Genomic DNA, 22,790 nt, shown 5'->3' on the forward strand with positions numbered 1-22,790 from the left:
AAAAAATAGAGTTCAAAATAATCATAAACATTGAGCAGAAAAACCTTTTCAAAACTTGCACCCGAGTTTGTTTTCACGTGCAGTGGCGGATTTAAAATATAGCAAATGTTGCAATTGCGCGAGAGGTCCCATAACCATAGAGGCACCGTAGGAGTTACAAAAATGCTTATGATAAATGTTTTACAACTTCTGGGATAAAGAAATAGGGCCCCAAAATGTATTTCGACGGGCCCCAAACTTGTAACTCCGCCGAAGCGATACAGAAAAGACTGCATTACTGTGATTTATATCCTCTTGCATCCTACGGTACCCAATTGGGTATCTTTTCTAAAACGCCCCCAGAAACATTAATCACATGTATCAGCGCCGGAACCGACGGAACCCAATTGGGTAAAGTCTATTTTTAGCGATTCTCAATAGATGGTGCCACTAGTTCCATGCAGGAAATCAGGTTCTTCATCTAAAGTCGCGGGAAATTAGAAAATGGCGGAGAAACGAAATAGAGGTAAGAAAAGAATTTTTTTTTTCTATTTAAAAATTTTCTTCAACATTTTACTTTATGTTTATATATAGTTTATAGCCTGGTAGTTATATAAACATGCTTTGATGTAGATTAGTTACACTTTATTGCTCTGTTAATGATGCTTGAAATAGAAGGTACCCAATTGGGGACCTCGGGTTTCAAATGTTACAAAATTTGCTTATTTCATTGATTAGTTCGTTATTTGACTGAGGAGGAAATCCAAGCTCTTCTTGCAGAAAGTGATGGAGATTTGTCAGACATTGATGATCCTGATTTCCTTGAGAGTTTCGAACCTGAAAGTGAAGATTCTGCTCCTGAAGAAGTTATTACTCCTGTAGAGATAATACCGGATTCCCCAAATAGAAAAGGAATAAAAAGAAAGAGGAACAAATCAGTTTGGAACAAATCTGCGTAAGTTGGTGCATATTTATTTAATTTTAATCTAAGTGACATTTAATGCCTAAAAATAAAACATAGTAATTTTAAAACCTGAAAGGAAAGAAAAGAAAATCAAAACACCAAGTTTACTCACTCCAGTACTAAATAATGGCATTATCATCCTAGGAATACCTGTTAAAACAGTTTCATTGCTACCGCGTAAATTTTAAATCAAACTGTTTTTTGTAATTGATTCCAGATCCTTTACATAACATTAATTTTTATATTTTCTCTCAACAGATTTTCTAGTGAGAACTTGGATGACATTCCCAAGGCACCAACAGATGATTCACATCAAGGAGAACCTTTAAATCCTACTGAATATTTTTATAAGTATTTTCCTGAAAGTTTTTGGGATGAGTGTGCAAAACAAACCAATATTTATGCATATCTCAAAAAAGGTGATCGTTTCAAGAAAACAGATGCAACAGAAATTAAAATATTTTCTGGCATGCATATCATTATGGGAATCATGCAACTCCCACAAGTACGTTTGTACTGGTCAAAATGCTGTGATATGCCAATGATCACGAAAAATATGACCAGAGACAGATTTTTTGAGTTGCGGAATACGTTGCATTTTGTTGACAAATCTTTTATTAATGATGAACAAAAGAAAGATAAATTACACCTAGTTAGACCTATTATCAATTGTTTCCGGGATTGCTGTTTAACATTACCTCGCACAAAATGCTTGTCCATTGATGAGCAGATGATCCCCTTTTCGGGCCGTTGTGCAATGCGACAGTATGTTCCTTCAAAACCTAATCCTGTAGGATTGAAAAATTTTGTCCTCGCTGCACAGGATGGGTTAGTTTTAGATTTTCTAATCTATACCGGCGCTGATACAGTATCAACAAATGATAAGACATCCTATGGTTTAGGAGGAGCCGTTGTAAAACATTTAGTTGCTACTGTGCCAACAACATCAGTTACCCATCTATTTACTGACAGATATTTCACTGGTATACCAATTCTGGATTATCTTCGTATTAGAAATATATCTTTGACAGGTACAATAATGCGAAATCAAACCGATGGTGCTGCAGATAATTTTCCACAAGATCGAGACATGGAAAGAGGGTCGTCTACTTTCCGAACTCGTGCAGATGGGAAGGCCTGTCTGGTAAAATGGAAGGACAATAAATCAGTACTGATGTTGTCGAATGCATTTGGTATCAGTCCGGAAGGGACTTGTAAGAGATGGTGCAAAGAAGAAAATAAAAAAATAGATGTCCAGCAACCTGCTGTTGTAAAAGCTTATAACACGTATATGGGCGGAGTAGATCTGATGGACAGATATATCGCTTACTATCGAATTTCAACGCGAACCAAGAAATGGACAATGCGTGTTTTTGCCCATTTTCTGGACATGGCGACATGTAACTCATGGATCCTGTATACCCGTCACTGCAAACAAAGCCAGGTAAGAAGAAAAGACTATTTGCAATTGCTACAGTTTAAACTTGCAATCGCAGAAAGTTTAGTTAACAAAGAAATTTCAAAGGAAGAATGCAATTCAGACAGAAAAATTGCGCAAAAAGTGGTTCCTCTTCCTGGAACTGATGTAAGATATGACAAAGTAGGGCACTTTCCAGAGCATGTTAAACTGCAAAATCAGATGAAATGCCGAAACCCAGGCTGTAAAGGTAAATCAAGAGTAAGGTGCATCAAATGCAATTTGTTTTTATGCTTGCAGAACCGGAACTGCTTCATGGAATTTCATGTGAAATAGGCATTTTTTATATGTATATAAACCTGAGGTACCCAATTGGGTACCACTTAATTATGGTAATTAAAATTTCTGAATTGAATTTTTTTGTTCATATTTATTTCTTTTGATGCCATTTATGCAAGGTAAAATTAAAAATTGGGAAATAATTGTATTATTTTAAGTACAGGTCTCAAGAGGATATTACAAATATCGAAAAATTAAAAATAACCGTCGGCTCAACAGGAATCTAACAAAATGACACAAAAATCGGTTTCGCCATCTCATGTTAGTTTCCATGGTCTCCAATGCGGCAATATATCACCAAATGATCGTCAGTCTGAGACGCTATATTAGTTTTGCATTGAATAAGTAATTAATAGCCACAAAAAATGAGTAAACAGGCTTTTCAGAACACCCAATCGAAAACAAAAAAGGGAAGTGCACAACTGGAACGTACGCATATCCAACATGCGAAAACTTATTCTTCTACAGTTTACCATTTTAGAGTTATGACTTATGAGAGATACATACGTACATCCAACAGCAAGAAACAACGCAATAATTAACCTATTTGGTACCTGAATGCAGTATCAAAAACTCTTTCAGGGGTGACTAAAACAGAAATTCATACTGAAATTTAGTAAACAATTTTATATGAAAACAACCTTTACTTTGTATTAAAAGGTAAAACATCAAAGGTTCTTTTTAAAAAAAAAAACATCGGCCAATTCCATCGGCTTTTCGATGTTTTTAAGGCCGATGGGCCGATGTTTCCTGCAATTTAACATCGGCCGCCGATGCCGATGGCTAAATTGTTGAACCATCGGCGCCGATGCATCGGCCAGGCCTATGCATCGGTCGAGTCCTAATCAAAATTAACAATGATTTCCCCCAAAAAGGGGCAAAAGACTCCCTTAGAAACACACGAATGCAACCAAAAGTGCACAACTAGACCCCACTAGGAGTCTACATACCAAATTTCAACTTTCTAGGACATACAGTTCTTGAGTTATGCGACATACATATGCACATACATATGCACATACATACGTACATACAGTCGTCACGAGAAAACTCATTGTAACCAACTCGAGAATTGTCAAAATGGATATTTCTCATGTCTATACGTTCTTAGGTACTTTTCCACATGTGGTTGAGTTGAAAAAAAACTTAACATTCATTCGGGGGTGAGCAAAATGGAAATTAAGGTCGATTTTCGGGTGAAATTTTTTTTTTCAATTACAAAACTTCCTTTTTTAAAAGGAAGTAAAAAAACAAACAAAAAACATTAGAACTTTACTCACAGTTTCAACATTTTGTTCAGCTCGAGTTCGCTTCTTTCTTTGTAAATCTGTTGGTGTTTCTGGCACGGAAGATGTAGCAGGAGTAGCTAGGAGAATTAAAATAAAATTTTAAAAAATGCTTCTGGAAAAAACAACAACCTAGAAATATCAACGTTGTGCACCAAAGAGCAATTCAACAAAAAGAATTTTCCCCCAAATCAATCATACTACAAATTTCATTTTATTTTATTATTATTTATTTATTTTGGGATGAGTCCCTTACAAGATGTTTATACAGATTTATGCTTAATAATATATCCTCCACCTGCTCACTTCGCTCGCCAACCCCCATTCTCTGGCATTGGCGGCTGCCTTGTTGCCTATGGTGCTCAATCACCAATCCGCCTTTGGCGGTGTAGTTCAAGGGATTAGACCTCTCTGCATTGCCTGTGGTACCAGGGCATAAACTCCATCTTTGACAATGTATCTCAGGGGCAGGGGTGCCCTGAATTTAAATTTTTAGGAGGGAAGAAATTCTCAGTTTGGAGAATGGAGCTCAAAATTTCCCTAAATAATGATAGTTTTGCTGAATGAACTACAAATTTCACCAAATGATGATCATTTTGCCGAATACACAAATTTTTCCGAATGATGATGATTTTGCCGAATCGTCACACAAAATTTGCCAAATAAGGAAATTTTTGGGAGGTCACAGCGACCTCCCATCTGGGTGCCCCTGATCAGTGGCTCTGCCCCTTCGCTAAATTTGGCGCCACTGCTGGTAATTTCTCATAAAATCTGGTGCTCTAATTAAAGTCGTGAGACATTTCGGAATGGCTTTTCCAAATATCCTGTATCTAATAGTACCAGCACTGGCCTGGGAGACTTTGATAGTCCGGAGAAGATAGAGTTACAGACATGCACAAATTTTAATAATAATAGATAAGAGGGCATATAGAAAATCAATAATTGCAGTGATAGCATTTTAAATTAAAATTTGTATGCTGACTTTGAGTTGTCCAAAAAAAAAAAAAAAAAGAAAGAAAATAATAAAACTAAATTACTTACTTCCCTCAGTTTCTGGGACAGGCCTTTTCTTTTTTTCACTTGAGACTTTAAAGAATTTGAAAATAAAAACTAATCAATCATAGTTTGTCCATTACAATTGTTTACAAAAATAACAGTAAAAATTCTTCTAACAATAATGAAAAAAAAACCCCCAGAAATTCTTACTTTTTAATATTTTTAAAGAACGTTGTTACCCAATTTATATCAAAATGTGAAACAAATTTAATCATGTAGTCATACAGGGTAACTTACTTTATGCATTTAAAATTTTGTAAGGTTAAATTGAATAGGAAATTTTTTTTCTCAACTACTATTCGACATAAATCATAGTTGTCTTTCTAGACATAGAATTTTTGCCTTCATAGACATCTGCACCTCTGGTTAGTAATGAAAGCAGTTAATGATAACTCTGGTTAATAATAGATACTAATCCCCCACACTCGATACTAAAACAAAAACAAAAAATATATAACATATAGAATAATTACAAATAAGTTTCCAACAAGTGAACTTGGGAGGAAAAAATTGATTAAATTGCATATTAAATCGGAAATTGAAATTTAAACATCTCAAGTATTATGAAAGGATTACTTTTATAGAAATTTTGGTTAAAAAATACAATACTGCAGAAGAGCTTAATGTATGAACAGAACGCTGCAATGAAAAATAAGTCAATTGTAGAACAAAATCAGTATAGTGTTAAGCAAGGTTGGAAAGTTTTCCGTTCCATGAAAAATACTATGTTGAAAATTGGTATTTATCATCAAGAAAATTACAACAAGGATGTGCTGACTAAAACTTGCTTTAGGAGCAATCTTGGGAGCATGAAAATGGTGAGTTTGGAAGTTTTGCATCAATTTGGAGCAGCTTTTATTTTTCACACACAGAAACATATGTGAGGTATGATAAAATAATAATAAAAAAGATTGAAGGTGCAAAAACACCGTAATTCCTACTAATAATTGAAGCACTTCTAATCTCACTTTTTGTTACTTTATGTGTCTAATATTTTTCACAACTGACAAGTCCTGTCATGTTCCACTTTTTCTGATTTAAATTTGGTTCTCACATTTAAGTTATAGTTCTTCCACCTACTTATAAAATTTGTTTGTTTTATGTAGTTTATATATATACATATAAACTGTATAAGACATGTATACATAAAAGTCAAAAACCTATTCAAAAAGGTTAAAAAAGAAAAGAGGAAGAATGATTAAAAAACTTTTCCTCAACAAATCTGTATCTTTGTGCCAGAAAGAAGTAGGACATTATGATAAATTTACAGGGTAAAAACTTTTTTTCTGGCGCATGCAAAGGATGGGATGCAAGCTCTTTTAACCCTGTTAAAAAATTAAAAAGGATATTTTAAAAAGAATTCTGTTCACATGGTTAGATACGGAATTGGCTTCTACATACAATGCACTAATAAATGGAATATTGCAATTTTTGGACCTACGTCAGTGCTTCTGAGGTACAGAAATTACAAGTGAGTTTTAAAGAACTATTAACCTATTTTTTATTGCTATGTGTAAGTTATTTGCTTATTTGAGCATACATGTTATGATGAACTACTTCATTAACAAATCTGAAAGTCCAAACAAGAAGCTCCGTCTAGAACTAAATGAACCTACTTTCCCGTATACCCATACTACTTTCTAGTACCTGATCAATATTCCCAAAAATAGATAAAATCGCAAATTGTTTGAAACATAATTTTTGATATTTTAAGCTGATTTCTAGGAATGAAATATGCTTCACTCATCTAAAAAATTAGATGCGTAAAAAATGAATAATAAATAAATGAACAAATAAAGTTGCAGCACCTTTTAAACAAAGCAGCTAATACACTTTTTTCCATTAAAACGAAATTCTTTAACTGCTTTCAAAACGAAAAAAAAATAAATAATTAAAATTAAAAAGTTCATAAAAATAAATACATCATATCAAAAAAAAAAAAGTTTCTTTTTCCCCTGTTGCCAAAAATAATTTTTAAATGAATTAATGCACTTATCAAAATAAATAAAAACAATAAAATGTCAACTTAAAAAAATAATTTTCATTGTCAAAAAAAAAATCGTCTGCGCATATCTTTATGTAGAAACATAAATAATTTTGAGTTTATCCGCCGAAAACTGAATGCCTAAATTAAAACTTAAGAGTGAAAATAAAAACAAGTCATATTAACAATAATTATTTCACAGTTAAAAACAAGACTGCCGAGTCGGAGTTAATCTCATTTTGGAATAAAGGAGTTGGAGTCCAATATCCAAGAATTGAAGTCAGTCATTTTTCCTCTGTGCATAAATTTTTGCCAAAGCTTCAGAGTTGGAGTCATAGGCGGAATTGGGACTGAGTTCCTGGGGGGGGGGGGGGGGGCAGGATTTTTTTTTTTTTTTTTTTTTTTTTTGAGCAATGTTAGTTGTAATCAAGGCTAGATTTAGACTTAACATGGTCCTAAGCTATTTCAGGTTTTGAGTCACTTTTTTGTAGTCCAGACAGCTTTTCTGTCGGTGGCAAAAAAGGCCATATTTTAAAGCCCCCCTCCCCCATTATGCATTATAAATTTGGTATATGATGGGAAATAGTGTCCCTTTAAAGTAGGGTATAGAATATCTCCAATTTTAAGGGGTCAAGGGTTTTCCCCCGGAGGAATTTTTGTAAAATAGATATGAAATTCTGCATTTTTAAGCCTTATAGGGGGTAATTGGAACTACAAAAATCCCGGAAAAAATAGCAAAACACTCTTTTGCGAATTACGATAATACACAGTAAAAATTGTTTTCGTGTTGACAAATGAGTAACAGTAGTCCTCAGAGAGAAAAAGCAAGGGAGAATAGAAGGTTATGCATATTGTTATTTGCTTACATCGGCTGTTGGTTCAATTCAATTAGTTTTTTATCACGCCTTCAACCCACCCACAAATACAACAATGTATTAAATACAAAATGATCAATAGTAAAAAGTGCTTTAAAAGAAATGGTGTACAGATTTAGAAAATAAATAACAAGAGAATAACATGCTGCCCATTTGAACAATTCATAATTTATACACTTGATAAGAACGGACCTCGAAGTGGTTTTTTTTTTGAGGAAAAAGTAGGAAATAAGGAATCAAAAATTTAAAAAGTAGGAAAAGTAGGAAAAAAATCACTTAAAAAAGTTGGAAACAATAGGAACACACGTCAAGAGAAAACAAATTTAGCGTAAACTTTATTTCTAATGTAAAATAAACTAACAGTATTTTTGATTTAAAACTGTCCCAAAAATAAACTAACAGTACTTTTGAAGTATTAAAGGGATTTAATGAAAGACCGAGTCATAAAAACAAAATGAAAAAAATTTTCAGTATGAAAAATAAACTGGTGGAAACAAAGATATTAATTACAAAAATATGAAAATGAAATCCAAACAAAGAAACACCTTTCAACAATAGTAATAAAAATTTCAAGTGTGAAAGAATAAAATACAATATAGCAAATGCAAAAAAAACAATAATAATAATAAAACTCATATTTTGGTTCAATAAAACCGTTTTTGTTAAAGATTTGTTTTGTCAAAAACGAAAACATTCCTTCGAGAGCATCCTTTATCATTTAAAAATACTAACACTTTTGCTCCTGTTGTCATAAACTGCGATACAAAAAGAAAAGTAAATATTAATTTAGTTTTGGTTAAAAATAATCAGCAGCGGACATGTATTCTTGCATAAACAGGGGCAGATGTTTGAATTTGAAAAAAAAAAATAAAAAGGAAAAAGACTTAAAATGCAGAACTAAAATAAATCTGTTCTGAAATATGGGACATAAAATTTATAATAAAATAATTAAACTAAATAAATAACGAAATAAGTAAACTAAAGGGTTTGTATTATGTTATATATTTTTAGCATTCATTTAGGGGGGTCAGTGAGGTTAATTTCTCCCCTCCCTGGCTTTAGAAAATTAATGCTTAACTATACAAGTTTGTGTGGTTTTTGTTGTTTTCAGACAAAATTTGCATTCAGTATACATTCTTTGCGAGCTCCCCACCCCTCCGGGTAGGGGGGGGGGCAAGTTTTAATTTTAATCAAGAAATAAAAACGAATATTGTTTTATTGGTTTGATGATTTTTTACATCCTTCTTCCAAAATTTTTATCACAGAAAAAAAAGGAAAAATCCATGCATGGCAAACATAACATTTTTATCAAAGAAAAAGATCAGTTACTAATGATTATCTGTGCATAAAAGGGAAAGCATGTAGTTTCTCTCAATCCTCACCATACAACAAAAATATTCATTTGGAAATTGTTCACGAAATTGAGAGCGAGGGGGGGGCAACTCTTCGATATTTATGATATACCAAATTAGAAAATACCCATTTAAAAGAAAAAGAAATAGGTACAGTACATATTTGCTCTTGGCTCTATCCCCCCCCCCTACTTTTAAAAATGTGAGGAAATAAAAACGGAATCTCGCATTTAAATTGATTTCCAATTTTTCTCCAAAAATTGGGAACGTTTTTCAACATCTAGGGTTTGCCAAGTTTTTTTTTTTTTTTCTGCAAATACACTTTTTGCAAGGAAAGAAACTGAAATTTTATAAATTTTATAATCATATTTCCTATTTAGAATGAACAATAATCATATTTATGTATGAAAAAAGTTAGTTTCTGCTATTATTTTTGAAGTGTTCTGTTTTGCGAACTTCGGTTATATGTCGCTTTTATTTTGTACTAACATCAAGAAAATATGTACAGCGTAGAGGTTTTTCATTTTTTGCTTCCTTACGTTCCTTTTAAGGTTTTACATTGCCTTTCTGTTTAAATAGAGCTCCATTTCCCTTGTAATCATCTATACAAAAAATTGGTGAATAGGAAATTCGGCGTTTCCCGCACTTGAACAGTCGGCCGTTTACTTTAATTAAAGCATCTAATTGCCGGATGAATAATATATAATTGCACCAGAATGTGCCAGTATCCATTTCTTTACTGTTTTGTTAAAACTGTAGGACTTAAGTCGGGGCGATAAAAAGAAAAGTTGATCATAAAGGCAGCAACGGTAAAAACATTCGAAAATTTAACTTTTAAACACGCACATGCTTCGGTGTTCCTTCCAGAAATTACTGTAGTCAGTCAATGAAAAGTTCAGGATCCGCTTGTTTCTGTTGCTTTTCAAAATTTAAACATGTAGAAAATTATCAGTGCGGCATTGTAAAAATCAGAATCAATGCACAATTAAAAGTACTATACTAAAGAAAGAAAAAGTAGGAAAAATAAGGAAAAAGTAGGAAAATAAGGAGAGTGCTCTAAAAAATAGGAAAAAGTAGGAAAAATAGGAACTTTTCGGGGTCTGTAAGAAATAAATTTGAAGCACTCTTTGCTTAGGAATTTCAAAAACTCATCTAATCCGTTTTAAGGACTCGAGAACAATTAAAACTTTTTTGGGCTTCATTTGCCCTTTCCAGTCTCTGAAATTAAGTACTAGATTTTACAGTTTTAAAGTATTGTTTTCACTTTGTAAGATACAACTACTTTAAGTTTAAAAGAAAAAAAAAAATACATTGATTTTTCATTTCAACAACTTTTTTCTGCAATTACAAGCAGTGCAGAAAACGAAAAGGAATAGAGGTTTTTTTTTTTTTTTTTTTCTTGTGCTGAACAGATTAACAATATGCATTAGAAGTAAGATAAAAGCAAGCAGTACAAAAGAATTTCCAAAATACCTCACTGCATTCGGGATTGAATAAACAGCAAGATATGAATCATGTGAGTCACAACAATTTCTCTCTAATATGTTACAGAAATGTGAGAACCATGATTTTTGCCTTTTTGATGCAGGATGAGACAAGGAACAAAATGTAACATACTTCAGCATTTATCCCTCTACTCCCTCCCATTTGATATAAATGCTTAAATTTATAGTTTGTATTCACACTTTTTCAAAATTTTCAAGCACTTTAAAATAAAATGTATTTTTTCAAGTACTTTTCTTTTTTTTGTTAAGAACAAATCACGAAATTTTTGGGAGTTGGGCGCCTCCAACAAAGCAAGTACCCTAAGCTATAGCTTGTTTAGTTTAAAGGTGATACATCTTAAATGCCTCCAAAATAATAATAATAATAATAAATTACAAATCAAATTTATTTTTCAAAAAACTTAAATAACCCAATATAAAGAGACTGGTAAATATTAATTTTTACAGATGGCATTGGCATAAATCAATTTGGATGCAATAGATTTATATTTTTCGAGTCCGCGTAGCAAAAAGATGAACTTTCAAGTCCTCTCCTACCGAAAAAAAAAAGACTAGAAGGATGACTGAAAATAATGGTCACTACAAAATCATTAATGTCCAAGTGGGAAAATCACACAGTAAATTAAAACGATCGAACTTTGCATTAGTGAATGCAATGGGATTTTATGCGGGGTTAACTCAAAAAATTATTTAAAAAAAAAAAAAAAACAGCTCCAAATGCATAAACTTGATGCAAATTTGCATAAATGACCAAATATGCAGAAGGGATTGCAATATTAAAAGTAAAATTGCGCTTTATGGGGGTTGTGGAGTAGAAAAGCATTTTGCAATCTTTTGTAGCAGCTCGGCGCAGCTGTCACATCCATGTTACTACCTACAAAAACTAGAAATGTGGCTGAATTGCCAGAATCAGGCACGTTATTATAAGGTAAACTAAGGAAAAACAATGTATAATAGCACAAATTGCAGATTACTGCAGACTAGTATTTCGGATTTACAAGAAGCCTCTTTTTCAATGCAAACTAAGTGAGCTTATGGATGAAAAGACATCCGTCACAAAATTTATTCCAATCGAAGAAAGGATGTTGTCATTTGTCGACGTTGCTTTCTTATTGGGGATTCAAACAGAATTACAGTAAGTTTTTATCACATTTTAAAACTTAATTTTCATTCCCCACTTTAATGAAATTGACTGCAAAGCCCAAAATAAAGGCCTTGAGCCAAACATTGGGAAAGGTCCATCTTTTGATCAAAATGTAAATGTATAGTTGATCCATTATGAGTTTGTCTTCCTAATCTTTATGAGCAGATTCTTCCTCAGGTTTGTGTCATAGAATGTGAAGTAGATTCAGAGTCAAATATTTCCCACAAACATAATATACGTAGGTTGTTTTTTTTTTCAAGCTCCGTTTTCACAGTAGGAAAGCCATGTGGGCGCCAGGTGGCTGGTTTGCGTACTAGGATACTGCACATACCTCTGTCCAAACACTCAGTTACTGTCAAGTCCAATCTGCAATTTCCTGTTGAGCTACAGACACGAAAACATGGCTGTCTCTATTGAGTCTCTCGCCAAACGTGAATTAAAAAGTGTTATTCGTTTCTTGCAAGCAGAGGGTAACAGGGCAGCGGAAATTCATCGAAGAATAAGTCATGTATATGGAGAGAACTTAATGAGTGCTGGTGTTGTTTGTAAGTGGTGCCGAAAATTTAAAGAGGGCAGAAGTCATGTGCATGATGAAGGAGGTCTGGGACGCAAGTTTGTGGCTACAGACGACCTTGTTCAACGAGTCGACAAAGCGGTTAAGGAAAATCCGAGTTTCACAATAAGTGAATTATCGATGCAATTTCCAGAAGTTTCAAGATCGTCCCTACACTCTATAGCTATAGAACTGTTGCGTTACAGAACAATTTGTACTCGCTGGGTCCCAAAAACACTGTCAAAAATCACTTTCAATCATTGGCGGCAATGTTCTATGAGGAGGGTATAGAAAAGCTTGCGCACAGGTACGACAAATGCCTAAATTGTCAAGGTGATTATGTGGAGAAATAATATGCATTGTACCTTACTTTTGATAGTAAAATCTTTTTTGTATATTCACCTGTTTTTTGTTTATTTTTTTAAATAGCCAAACGGAGCTTAAAAAAAAAACAACCCTCGTACAATACAAATGAAGCATACCTTCTTTAATACTTTTCTGCTTCTGGTTTTTTTCTTGAAGAGGCAGAGCCGATGCTTCTCTATCTGTTGATTCCTTTTTTGTACCACCTTTCACAGCTTTCATTTTCTTTCCTTTTCTATACATTTAAAAGCCATTTAGTAAAGTAATTACTTCATGTTTTGAAAACTTGATAGTTGAAAATAAAATGTATATTAAAGAAATTTATTTGTAGTAAAAAATTGCCTTTTCATAAACCTTTACCTTATTCACCTTTAATAAAATTAAAGGGCAAAAATAAAATAAGTAACTTTTAACTTAAAAGAATGGGTGCATGAGTCACATACTCTGTTTTCCTTTCCGTCAGTTCTACTCTGATTTTATCAAAATAGGGGTGGAAACCCGGAAGTAAAAGGATACAAAATAGAAATGCAAAGCAGCGTGTTTGGCACTTCGAAAGCAGATTCGAAAGAGACAGAGTGTGACCGAAAATTGCCCATCCTCAACTTATCGCCTCTTTTTAAAAAGAATCTATCCTGAGTGCTTGTCTTTGCTTTCGATGCCAATGGGAAACAGCCGAATCCTGAAATGTGACCAATTGTATGTGAAAGTTGAATTTTTTTCCCAGAAATACAATATTGGTATGGTGTTTAGGCACCGATTCACTTCTGTCATATACATGCACTAGTAGCAGTTCTTCTTAATTTAGTTTAATTTTGAACATTAATTGATTACACCTCATTTTATGGACATTTTTCCTTAGGTATTAATAGATTAATTCTATTGCATCATTTCATTAATGATAGCATTGTTTTTAAAAGAGTTTTTTTTTTCCTGATAAATCTATATGATTAAAAATTTGTTTAAGTACTTTAAAGTTTGCTTTTAGTTCAATATTTTTTATAGTTTTCTTTGATTCAATGCCTGATTTTTTAGGTCTGTAATACTACATTCTATTCAAAAGGGATTTTTAAAAAACTGTTCCATAGAAAGCAATTTATAGAACCTTTCTTACATTAGTATTGAGAAGAATATTCACGTCAAAAAAAATAATAATGATAATAATAGTAATAATAATAATAGGAAATAAATAAATAAAAATAAATTTTTAAAAAAATCAAAAGAAAAAATGTCTTACCCATGAGCAGCATCTAATTCCTTTTGTTTTTGCATATTTGCTTCATTGTATTTCAAAACTCTACTTTCGGGAACCCATTCATCCCAACTACAAGTAAAGAAAATACATTTTAATCCCAGTTTAACAAAGTTGAAAGGACCTGAGAAATCATTTTGCTATACCAAAGTTATGATCCTATGTTGATAGAAGTTTGGTACTTTAGGATTATTTTGCTATAAGTGCAGTTTATCAGTGTTGTTTATCAGTGTTGTAAGAGTTTTGGACAGTGGTGGTTTTAACCGTGGATATATCGGTTTAAATCGGCCGGGATAAAATCAGTTTTATCCAGTTTTTGCCACTTAGATAATTATCAAATTTTAAATGAAAACCAAATAATAATTTATTAAAAATAAATAAAAACAAACCATAATCAATCATAAAGTAAGACAAAACAACGTTAGAAGAAGCACAAATTTGCAAATTACAGCAGACACGTGTTTTGGCGTTACAGGGAACGCCTTTTTCAATACAAAAAATAATGAGCTTATGGATGAAAAGACATCCGACAAAAGCCAAGAGCAGATAAGCATGCAGCTTAAAAGGTAAAAACAGCAGATTAGCCAAACACCAATGACAAAGTTATAAACTGATCAGGAACCAATAGGAATGCAAGCAAAGGCCAAGAGCTTTCTCTTAGGTACGAACCCAGAAAGAGAGAATTCAATTGGACAAAGATTAAGCCGAGGCTTAAACAAAAAGAAAAGAAATTGTCAGTAACCATGAACCGCAAGAAAGGAAAAGCTGAATGGAAAACCATGAAATAAAATAAACAGAAACCAAAAAATATTCGAAAAAAGGAAAAATAAAGATAAATAGAAGAAAATTGGGGGGGGGGGTGTCAATCAAGACAAAAAGGTAAAAATAAACAAAGGAAGATAGATAAAAATGAATGGGAAAAAAGGGGGGGGATGGGGAAAGGACAGTATTAAAGATATGGGAGCCAAATGTTGGAAAAATATGGAACTGCACTAAGATTGTTAACTAAGTTATATGAGGAACAGTTCTAACTTAGTTAACGATCTTAGTGCAGTTCCATATTTTTCCAACATTTGGCTCCCATATCTTTAATACTCTCCTTTCCCCATCACCCCCCTTTTTCTCCCATTCATTTTTATCTATCTTCCTTTGTTTATTTTTACTTTTTTGTCTTGATTGACACCCCCCCCCCCCAATTTTCTTCTATTTATCTTTATTTTTCCTTTTTTCGAATATTTTTTGGTTTCTGTTTATTTTATTTCATGGTTTTCCATTCAGCTTTTCCTTTCTTGCGGTTCACGGTTACTGACAATTTCTTTTCTTTTTGTTTAAGCTTCGGCTTAATCTTTGTCCAATTGAATTCTTTCTTTCTGGGTTCGTACCTAAGAGAAAGCTCTTGGCCTTTGCTTGCATTCCTATTGGTTCCTGATCGGTTTATAACTTTGTCATTGGTGTTTGGCTAATCCGCTGTTTTTATCTTTTAAGCTGCATGCTTATCTGCTTTTGGCTTTTGTCGGATGTCTTTTCATCCATAAGCTCATTATTTTTTGCATTGAAAAAGGCATTCCCTGTAACGCCGAAACACGTGTCTGCTGTAATTTACAAATTTGTGCTTCTTCTAACGTTGTTTTGTCTTACTTTACTGTTCAGCACAAAGGTATTTATTTATCATAATCAATCATCTTTCATTATTTATCTTGTATGTTTTACAGTTTGTAGAAATTACAGCATGTTTAGAAGATAAGGTTTACATGAAAAATATGCAGTAACATTAAAAAAATAATAGAGTGAAACATTGTAAGCTGAATAGATAGGTTTCAATCCTCACACACAAACGTACAAAGTCTTTGAAAGTATTTCAAGTAATTTTGAAGAATTAATGAGAGAAAAAAAAACTTTTTTAGAAACATATATAGGCATTTTTTTTAAAACAAAACTAAAGGTATAGGGGGAAACACTTTTGAAAATTAAAAAGCAACACTACTGAAAAGTTACTATACTTATGTTACAGGCTGTTTTGTATTCCTTATGTCTTTTGTTTTAGTTGTGAGCAATTTCAGTTATTAATTTTGAAGAAAGATGAAATTTGTTCACTACTATTGTTATAATAATGTAAATTACTTCTCTAATATTATATTTAATTAACTAAAATTGCTGTGCTCAATTAAAAAACTTCCAACTAACAGATTTATTAGTTGCAAAACACACATCTCTCACATACATACAAATTAGAAGTGTATTTTCATGTAATTTAGTTTTGGCCAGTTCTATGGTGGTTAAATCCAGTTTTGGCTGGTTTTAACCGGTTTTAGCCAGTGGCAAGGATAAAATCAGTTTTGTCCGGCCAAAACTACAACCATAATACTGAATGATATATTGAACTAAACTTAAAATCATCAAAAACAATGCTCACCAAGATGTGATCACAGTTGTGATGAAGAAACTCGAGTCCGGCAAAGTAGCCAGATGGTTTTCAAATTTAAATTACATTCTGATGGAAAGGGGTATATGCAGGGATCCCAATACTGCCCTGCTAAGTGCAAAAGTTGTATCTGCATCTGAGTTCAAAATGAGAAATTGCCGGTTAAAATTGTGTGGATCCAAGTATTTGATATAGATGCAACTTTTTCAGATTTAAAAAAAAAAAAAACTCTTTTGCAAATGACCATAAAACATTGTATTTAGGTAAAATATGTGACAAAGAATTACTTGATAACCGTAACTAAATTTTGATAAAAAGTGCAGATATGACTTTGTACTTAGCACGGCAGAATTGAGTGTAAGAACTCGAATACCTTTCAGAGCAGAAAAAATGCCACTTTGAAAGAGACAAAAATGCTCCTGTAGTGGCGCTGTATACGTCAATTGATTGGTCAACAAAAATCAATAATTGGATAAATTTTAACAATTCCTTTTTTTCCGTCAATTAACATAACTTATAAAGAACTTCAGTTAGAAATACAGTTGAACCCTGATTTAACGAATTTATTGGGACCCAAACTTTTATAAGTTAAATCGAAGTTATTCCTAATATTGGGGTGTGAAAAAAAAAAGCAGTTACCTTATCTGAAAACCCTAATAAACAACTGTGCAAAAATATCCATGATTAGAAAGTGTAAACTTTTTATTCAGCATTCCGTGGCTTATTACACACTAGTTAATTTGAAATTTCAAAGTAATGAGTAATAGATGTTTGACTTGACTCAAAATAATTCTCTTTCCAAAGAAAAAGAAGGTAAGAAAAAACTGTCTCATTTACAGCCTGCTGCATGAGATGTTTTTACAGTTTCCATGCTATGTAAAGTGTTTGAAAAAGTAATAGTTTTAATGAGAATTTCATTATCACTTTCTACATCAGAATCGATTTTCATTGGTTGCCCCCTCGCTCGTCAAAAAATGCTGATTCCAAGAAAAGTCTTTTTCTGGTTTGGACAAGATGGATATATCATTCGGAAAACAATCTTATATTTGCTCATTCAAATAAACACAAAAAAAATTTTTTTGGCTGTTAAATTAATTAGTTACTTTGGGATTGATTATTTGGTAATAGGGGTTTTTGCCTTCATTTAAGGGCGGGGGAGGAAAAATTTGCTAAATTGCGAAATTTGTTATAGAGGTTCGTTAAATCAGGATCCAACTGTATAGAAAATGAACTTACTTCTTATTCCATCCACTGTAATGAATGAAGTACTTTACAGCTTTCTCTTTTACTTGAGACTTGATGCACTAAAAAAAGATTTGAGCAATGAGAAAAGGTTTGCAAATAAGAAAATAATACAGTCTAGGATTATTCTTGTGGGAAAACATTAATCCTGGGCGGCCAGAGGGTGGGGGGTGGGGGGGGGGGAGTAGCAAAGAAATTTAAAAAAAAAAAAAAACATTGTACATTTCAACTAACATTTTTTATTTACACACCTTTAATTTAAAAAAGTTTAAAATGAACTTAATAGTTTATAATTTAACCATAAGATACAATTAATAAACTCACTTACATATGTTGTTTTTGCCAACACAAGGTCTGGTATTTTAATGGTGGCAACTATGTATTTATATCTAATACAATGGTGATACATGCTACCAAGTTTAACAGTACCTCAATATACATTGTGTGCAACCTATTTCTAATGATATTGAAATCAGTGGCGTAGCGAGAAAAAATCCTTGGGGGGGGGGGGGGGGGTAATTTTTTCTGAAGTTTAAAGTAAAGCTATGCCCTCGAGTTTACACACACAATATATATATATAACATTTTATGAATTAAACAACAAAGGACAGTCGTTCGCACACTTTTTCTCGGAAGAAAGGCAGAGTGCAGAGACTCGGACAATTTTTGGTAGGAGGGTGGAATTCACAGATTCGACATGTTGGGCGAGTTTTGGTTAAAGGTCATTCAAGTTAAAAGCCTTTCCGCTCTATTTCTTGGTTTGGTGTGTGCTATTCTTTAGTTGCTCTTTTTTTCTTAACATTTTGATTCCTTAGAAAACTAAGATGATAGAAACGTGGAAGGAAAATTCTAGAATACTGGCCAAGTTAGAACTGCAGCTACTGCTCAGCTCAAGAGGATAGTTGAACTTAAAAAAAATAATAAATAAATAAAAACAGGTTCGGCTGAAAAAACTTTTTGGGGCTCATGGGGAGGGGGGGGCTTCTAACCCCCCTATCCCCCCATGGCTACGCCACTGATTGAAATCATAGGACACCTGCAGTAGTGCTTGTTCTGCTGATAGTTCGAAGAGTATCCTACTACTGCAAAATATCTGGAACAGTTCTAAAGCTAATGCCACAGTGGTTTATTCATCTTATTAGCAGCACCCCCACAGTGATGCCCGTGCTAAAAATTTAATGGAAGTCCTTTGAATAAAAAAAATTGACGTCCCCTCCCCCTCTGATGTGAAATGATCATTATTCTTTGTATAAAATGCATACACACCTTTAAAAAAAAAAACTAGTAAAGTTTCTTTGGAATTTAAAACTTTTCGTCAAATCATTAAATTAGATTTACAGTTGCTTTAAAACTCTATTTAGCGAGTGAAGTGGTTTTTACTGCAATTTAAATTATTTCGCCAAATAAACAAAAACAAAAAAAAATCAAATAATATCTTTCAAATGTAAAAATAGTTCTGCAACTCTATTGTTTATCGCCAAACTCCCACAGCAACCACGCTTTCATAATCCATCTGTTTAACAAAAAAAAAAAAAAATCCAGAGGAACATTCAAAAATCATCGTCAGAAAAAAAGAAGAAAATGTTGTACATTTTACTTGGATAAAAACAAATAAAAAGTTTTTCTTTTAAAACTAATAGCCAAAAAAAAAAAAAAATTATTACATTTATGGTTGCTTTAAAACAACAATCCTAGACTGAACTGCTCAGCGCCTAACGTGCCAAGCGACCACGCTACCGGAACCTAGCCCTTTTGCGGGTGAAGCGGATGTTTTTCCTTCAGCAATAATAAATGTTTCGTCAAACAAACAAAAAAGTAGAAAATCACATTAACAGTAGCTTTCAAATCTTTATATATTAAGAGTTGCGTTGCCCGGCTTTGCACGGTCTACCTTGAGAATAAAAATTGTGTCAAGTGAAATATTCAACAATCAAGCTCAAATAAAAGAAAAAAAAAAAACACCATGAAAAATTACCCTTCCAAACAATGATGAAAGATATTAAAATACTTTTAAGAAATTAAAATGGGAAAGATGGATTTTAAAAGCATAGCCATGGAAACAGGAAATAAAATTAGTTTAAGAAATTAAATAAAAAATAAGGAAAGAAACAATGGATTCAAAAAGTGTAACCCTGGAAAAGCGAAAATAAAATCAGGTTGATAACTTGAATTAAAATGAACTTTTCCGAATTTTATTTAAAAACGCTTGTAACTTTTTTTCCTTTCAAGATAGAGCTAAGTTTTTCAACCATAGGTCGAGAAAGATCTGGAGTAAAAAATGTCGCTTTCTCCAATGGTGTCAAAAAGAAAACTGTGGGACAATTCCCTTTTTATTGATAGATTTAATGAAGAAAGTAGTGCCTAAATTTCAGCTAAGCCTAAAAAAGTGCGAGCTAAAAACTCAAATTACTCCCATGTAATTAAGTTAGAGCATTGAAACAAATTGTTTAGAACGCGGAAAATTCTACCCTTTTCAACAATATATAATATTAATATGTGCAAGTAATTTTTCTCTCCCATATTTGGGAATTTATGTGAAATTTAGGCCTAAATTGGAATAAAAAAGCTATTTATCGGATTTTTTCGAATATAACCTATGTCACTCAGTAAGAAAGCACCTTTTAAATAGTGAAGGAATTTTTTAAATAGGTGCAGTGGTTCCGGAGATTACCTCGAACATATAAACACACAAAAATCTGCCCTCTCTCTTTATAATATTAGTATAAATTAGTTAAGTTAGTCACAAGGCAGCAATCGATGTATAATAGAACAGCATTTATGAAATCACAATCTCAGAAGCTGAATGGGGGGGGGGGGAGGGCAGAACAATTTTTGCATCAAAAAAGGTCCCTGCTTCTTAGGGGCACCTAAACTACTAAAATTATTTTAGCCAGTGGAAGGTTTGACTTAGAGGAGTCCCGAATTAAGGCCGGTTTCCCCTAATATCTTAATCAGGTCCTGGGAACAGGTATGAAAACTTTCAAAACCAGATTTATAATTAATTCCAATGAAAAACTATAGCTTCTAAGCTAACTTTTGGTTTAGAACTTCTCACAAATGCCTGATCAAAAACTTTCTCAGAACGGTATTTGAGAAAGTATATTTTTTTTAGTTAAACTTTAAGGCTGCTCTTCAGTGGGGAAGAAAAACGATCTCGCTTGAAAATGGGCCTTTTCTTTAAACGAAAGCAGTGTACATCAGTGAAATGATTGACACTTCAACAGCCAATAGAACGAACGGTGACCGATGAAAGTGTGGATCATGTGACCTGTCACATTTTGCAGGGGGACAGACCGGACGCTCCCCCTGCTGTGCAAGTCAAGGGAGGTATAGCTGTCGGCGAAATGAAACCGCAGCTTTTTAGACCCTTCCAAGGAAATTCTAGTTCTTTCCCTCTTGAGTCTTGACTACATAAGTAAAAGAAAAATAACTCAATGTAAAAGGCACGAAATTTTACATTGCCGCGCATTTTGCAATCCTACTTGTGATATTAATTTATTTGTATTCGCGCTAAAATTAATTTTGAAACAAAGATTTTTTCCCCCATTAATACGGTTTCAGATCTCATCTAGGAAAAATTAACGAATAAATGAATATTTGCAGTAAATAAATTCATAAATTCGTTTTATTTTTAGAAAAATGTTCGTTATTGAAAATTGATGATTTCAAAAAAGGAAGGAAAAAAAAGATAGCCCGCATGACCACACTGAATTTTAACGAAATGAACTCCAAATTCTAACCAAAAAATATTCTTTAAAAATGGATGATCCTACTTAATATATTTGAAAAATCGAGTGCCGAATAAAACTGGAGACTAACTAGTTATCGGTTGGCGAAATTTTTTCGCTTCCTCTGCCTGTTTGCCACTCTCCCCAACCCTATCCGAGTTGCCAGAAAACATTCTTCTTAAAAATGAAACTAGATCCTCTTTGCATAGTTAATACTTGATTGTAAAATAAACATTAATGCCACTAATTAGTTACATTAACCTTTATTTGAACTGATAATATTTATATTTTAGTGCTAAATTAAATACTACTTTGTTGGTTAGTTACCTATTTTACAAATGCAGTGGCGAATAGAAAAAAATGTGGCTACTATAATTGCCTTTTCTCACCACTGGTGACCAGAAAATTCCCCTAATCTTTATCTTTGAATCCTTTTCTTTTTGAAAAAATATTTATTTATTTATCTAATTTTATATGTAGATGAGAAGGCTACGATAGCATTTCTCAAGGGGTTGTTATGGTGAAAGTTCTTTCAAATTGAGCATAACAACGGCAAAGTCGCGGACGGCTACGGATAAAGATTTCCTGAATTTGAAAAATTAAAGATTTTTCTGTGATCTTTGTTTGTATGCAGGGGTGCTCACCCTGCTCCAAGCTCAAAGGCAAAAATCACTCCTTCCCCCACTCTCAATGTTTGTAAACTATCTTGCGTTGAAATTTTGGAATATAACTAAACCTAGCACTTTTAGAGTTTCAGATTCCCAGTTACTAAATTCGGCAAAATACATGAGGTATTACATACACTATATGACCAAAAGTATTGGGACACTTTCAAAAATTCACAATTTTACGGATTTCTTGAGAAATAAAAGACCAATTGCTCTCTGCTCTGTAATTTTTTTTCTCATGAAAAGTATACTCCAGACGTCAAATCCAATAACAATTAAGTCTGCTATTCATTTAGGGGACCAGCAACAAATAATCCGTTCTTATCATGAATCACTCTGTAACGATGGCAGGAAAGTGTTGCCAGTTTGCTAACAATCCCTTAACATTCGTCGCCTATCCTAGAATTATAGAAATTCGGCTCATTAGATCGCTGATAACTTTTTAAAATTTAAAGAAATTGCGGTGGAATTTTTTTCACGGATTGTAGGATGTATCTGAGCTTTGAATTATGAACGTTATAAATTGCTATCTTTCGTGCATGTGCAGTGAAAAATTAATAGCTTTAATTGTTCATATTTCATCAAATTTTCAATATTTTAACTTCAAATTTTATTATTATGTTTCTCTAAAATGCTGTCAAATATTCTAAAAGTTTAGTAACGT

At 32.9% G+C, this 22,790-nt stretch overlaps 1 protein-coding gene across 1 annotated transcript in view; it reads right to left on the reverse strand.

Annotated features, from left to right (window-relative positions):
* Positions 1 to 22,790, reverse strand: part of LOC129217120 (mortality factor 4-like protein 1) — a 79,805-nt gene that overhangs the window by 43,754 nt on the left and 13,261 nt on the right. The window contains exons 3-7 of the mRNA XM_054851373.1: positions 17,725 to 17,792; positions 14,052 to 14,138; positions 12,937 to 13,052; positions 5,027 to 5,071; positions 3,980 to 4,065 (exon numbers count right to left, since the gene is read on the reverse strand). Of these exons, the coding sequence (XP_054707348.1) occupies positions 3,980 to 4,065; positions 5,027 to 5,071; positions 12,937 to 13,052; positions 14,052 to 14,138; positions 17,725 to 17,792 (402 nt within the window). The remainder of the gene's footprint in view (positions 1 to 3,979; positions 4,066 to 5,026; positions 5,072 to 12,936; positions 13,053 to 14,051; positions 14,139 to 17,724; positions 17,793 to 22,790) is intronic.

This window comes from Uloborus diversus, chromosome 2 (assembly GCF_026930045.1).
Source record: "Uloborus diversus isolate 005 chromosome 2, Udiv.v.3.1, whole genome shotgun sequence".
Lineage (NCBI taxonomy): Eukaryota > Metazoa > Arthropoda > Arachnida > Araneae > Uloboridae > Uloborus > Uloborus diversus.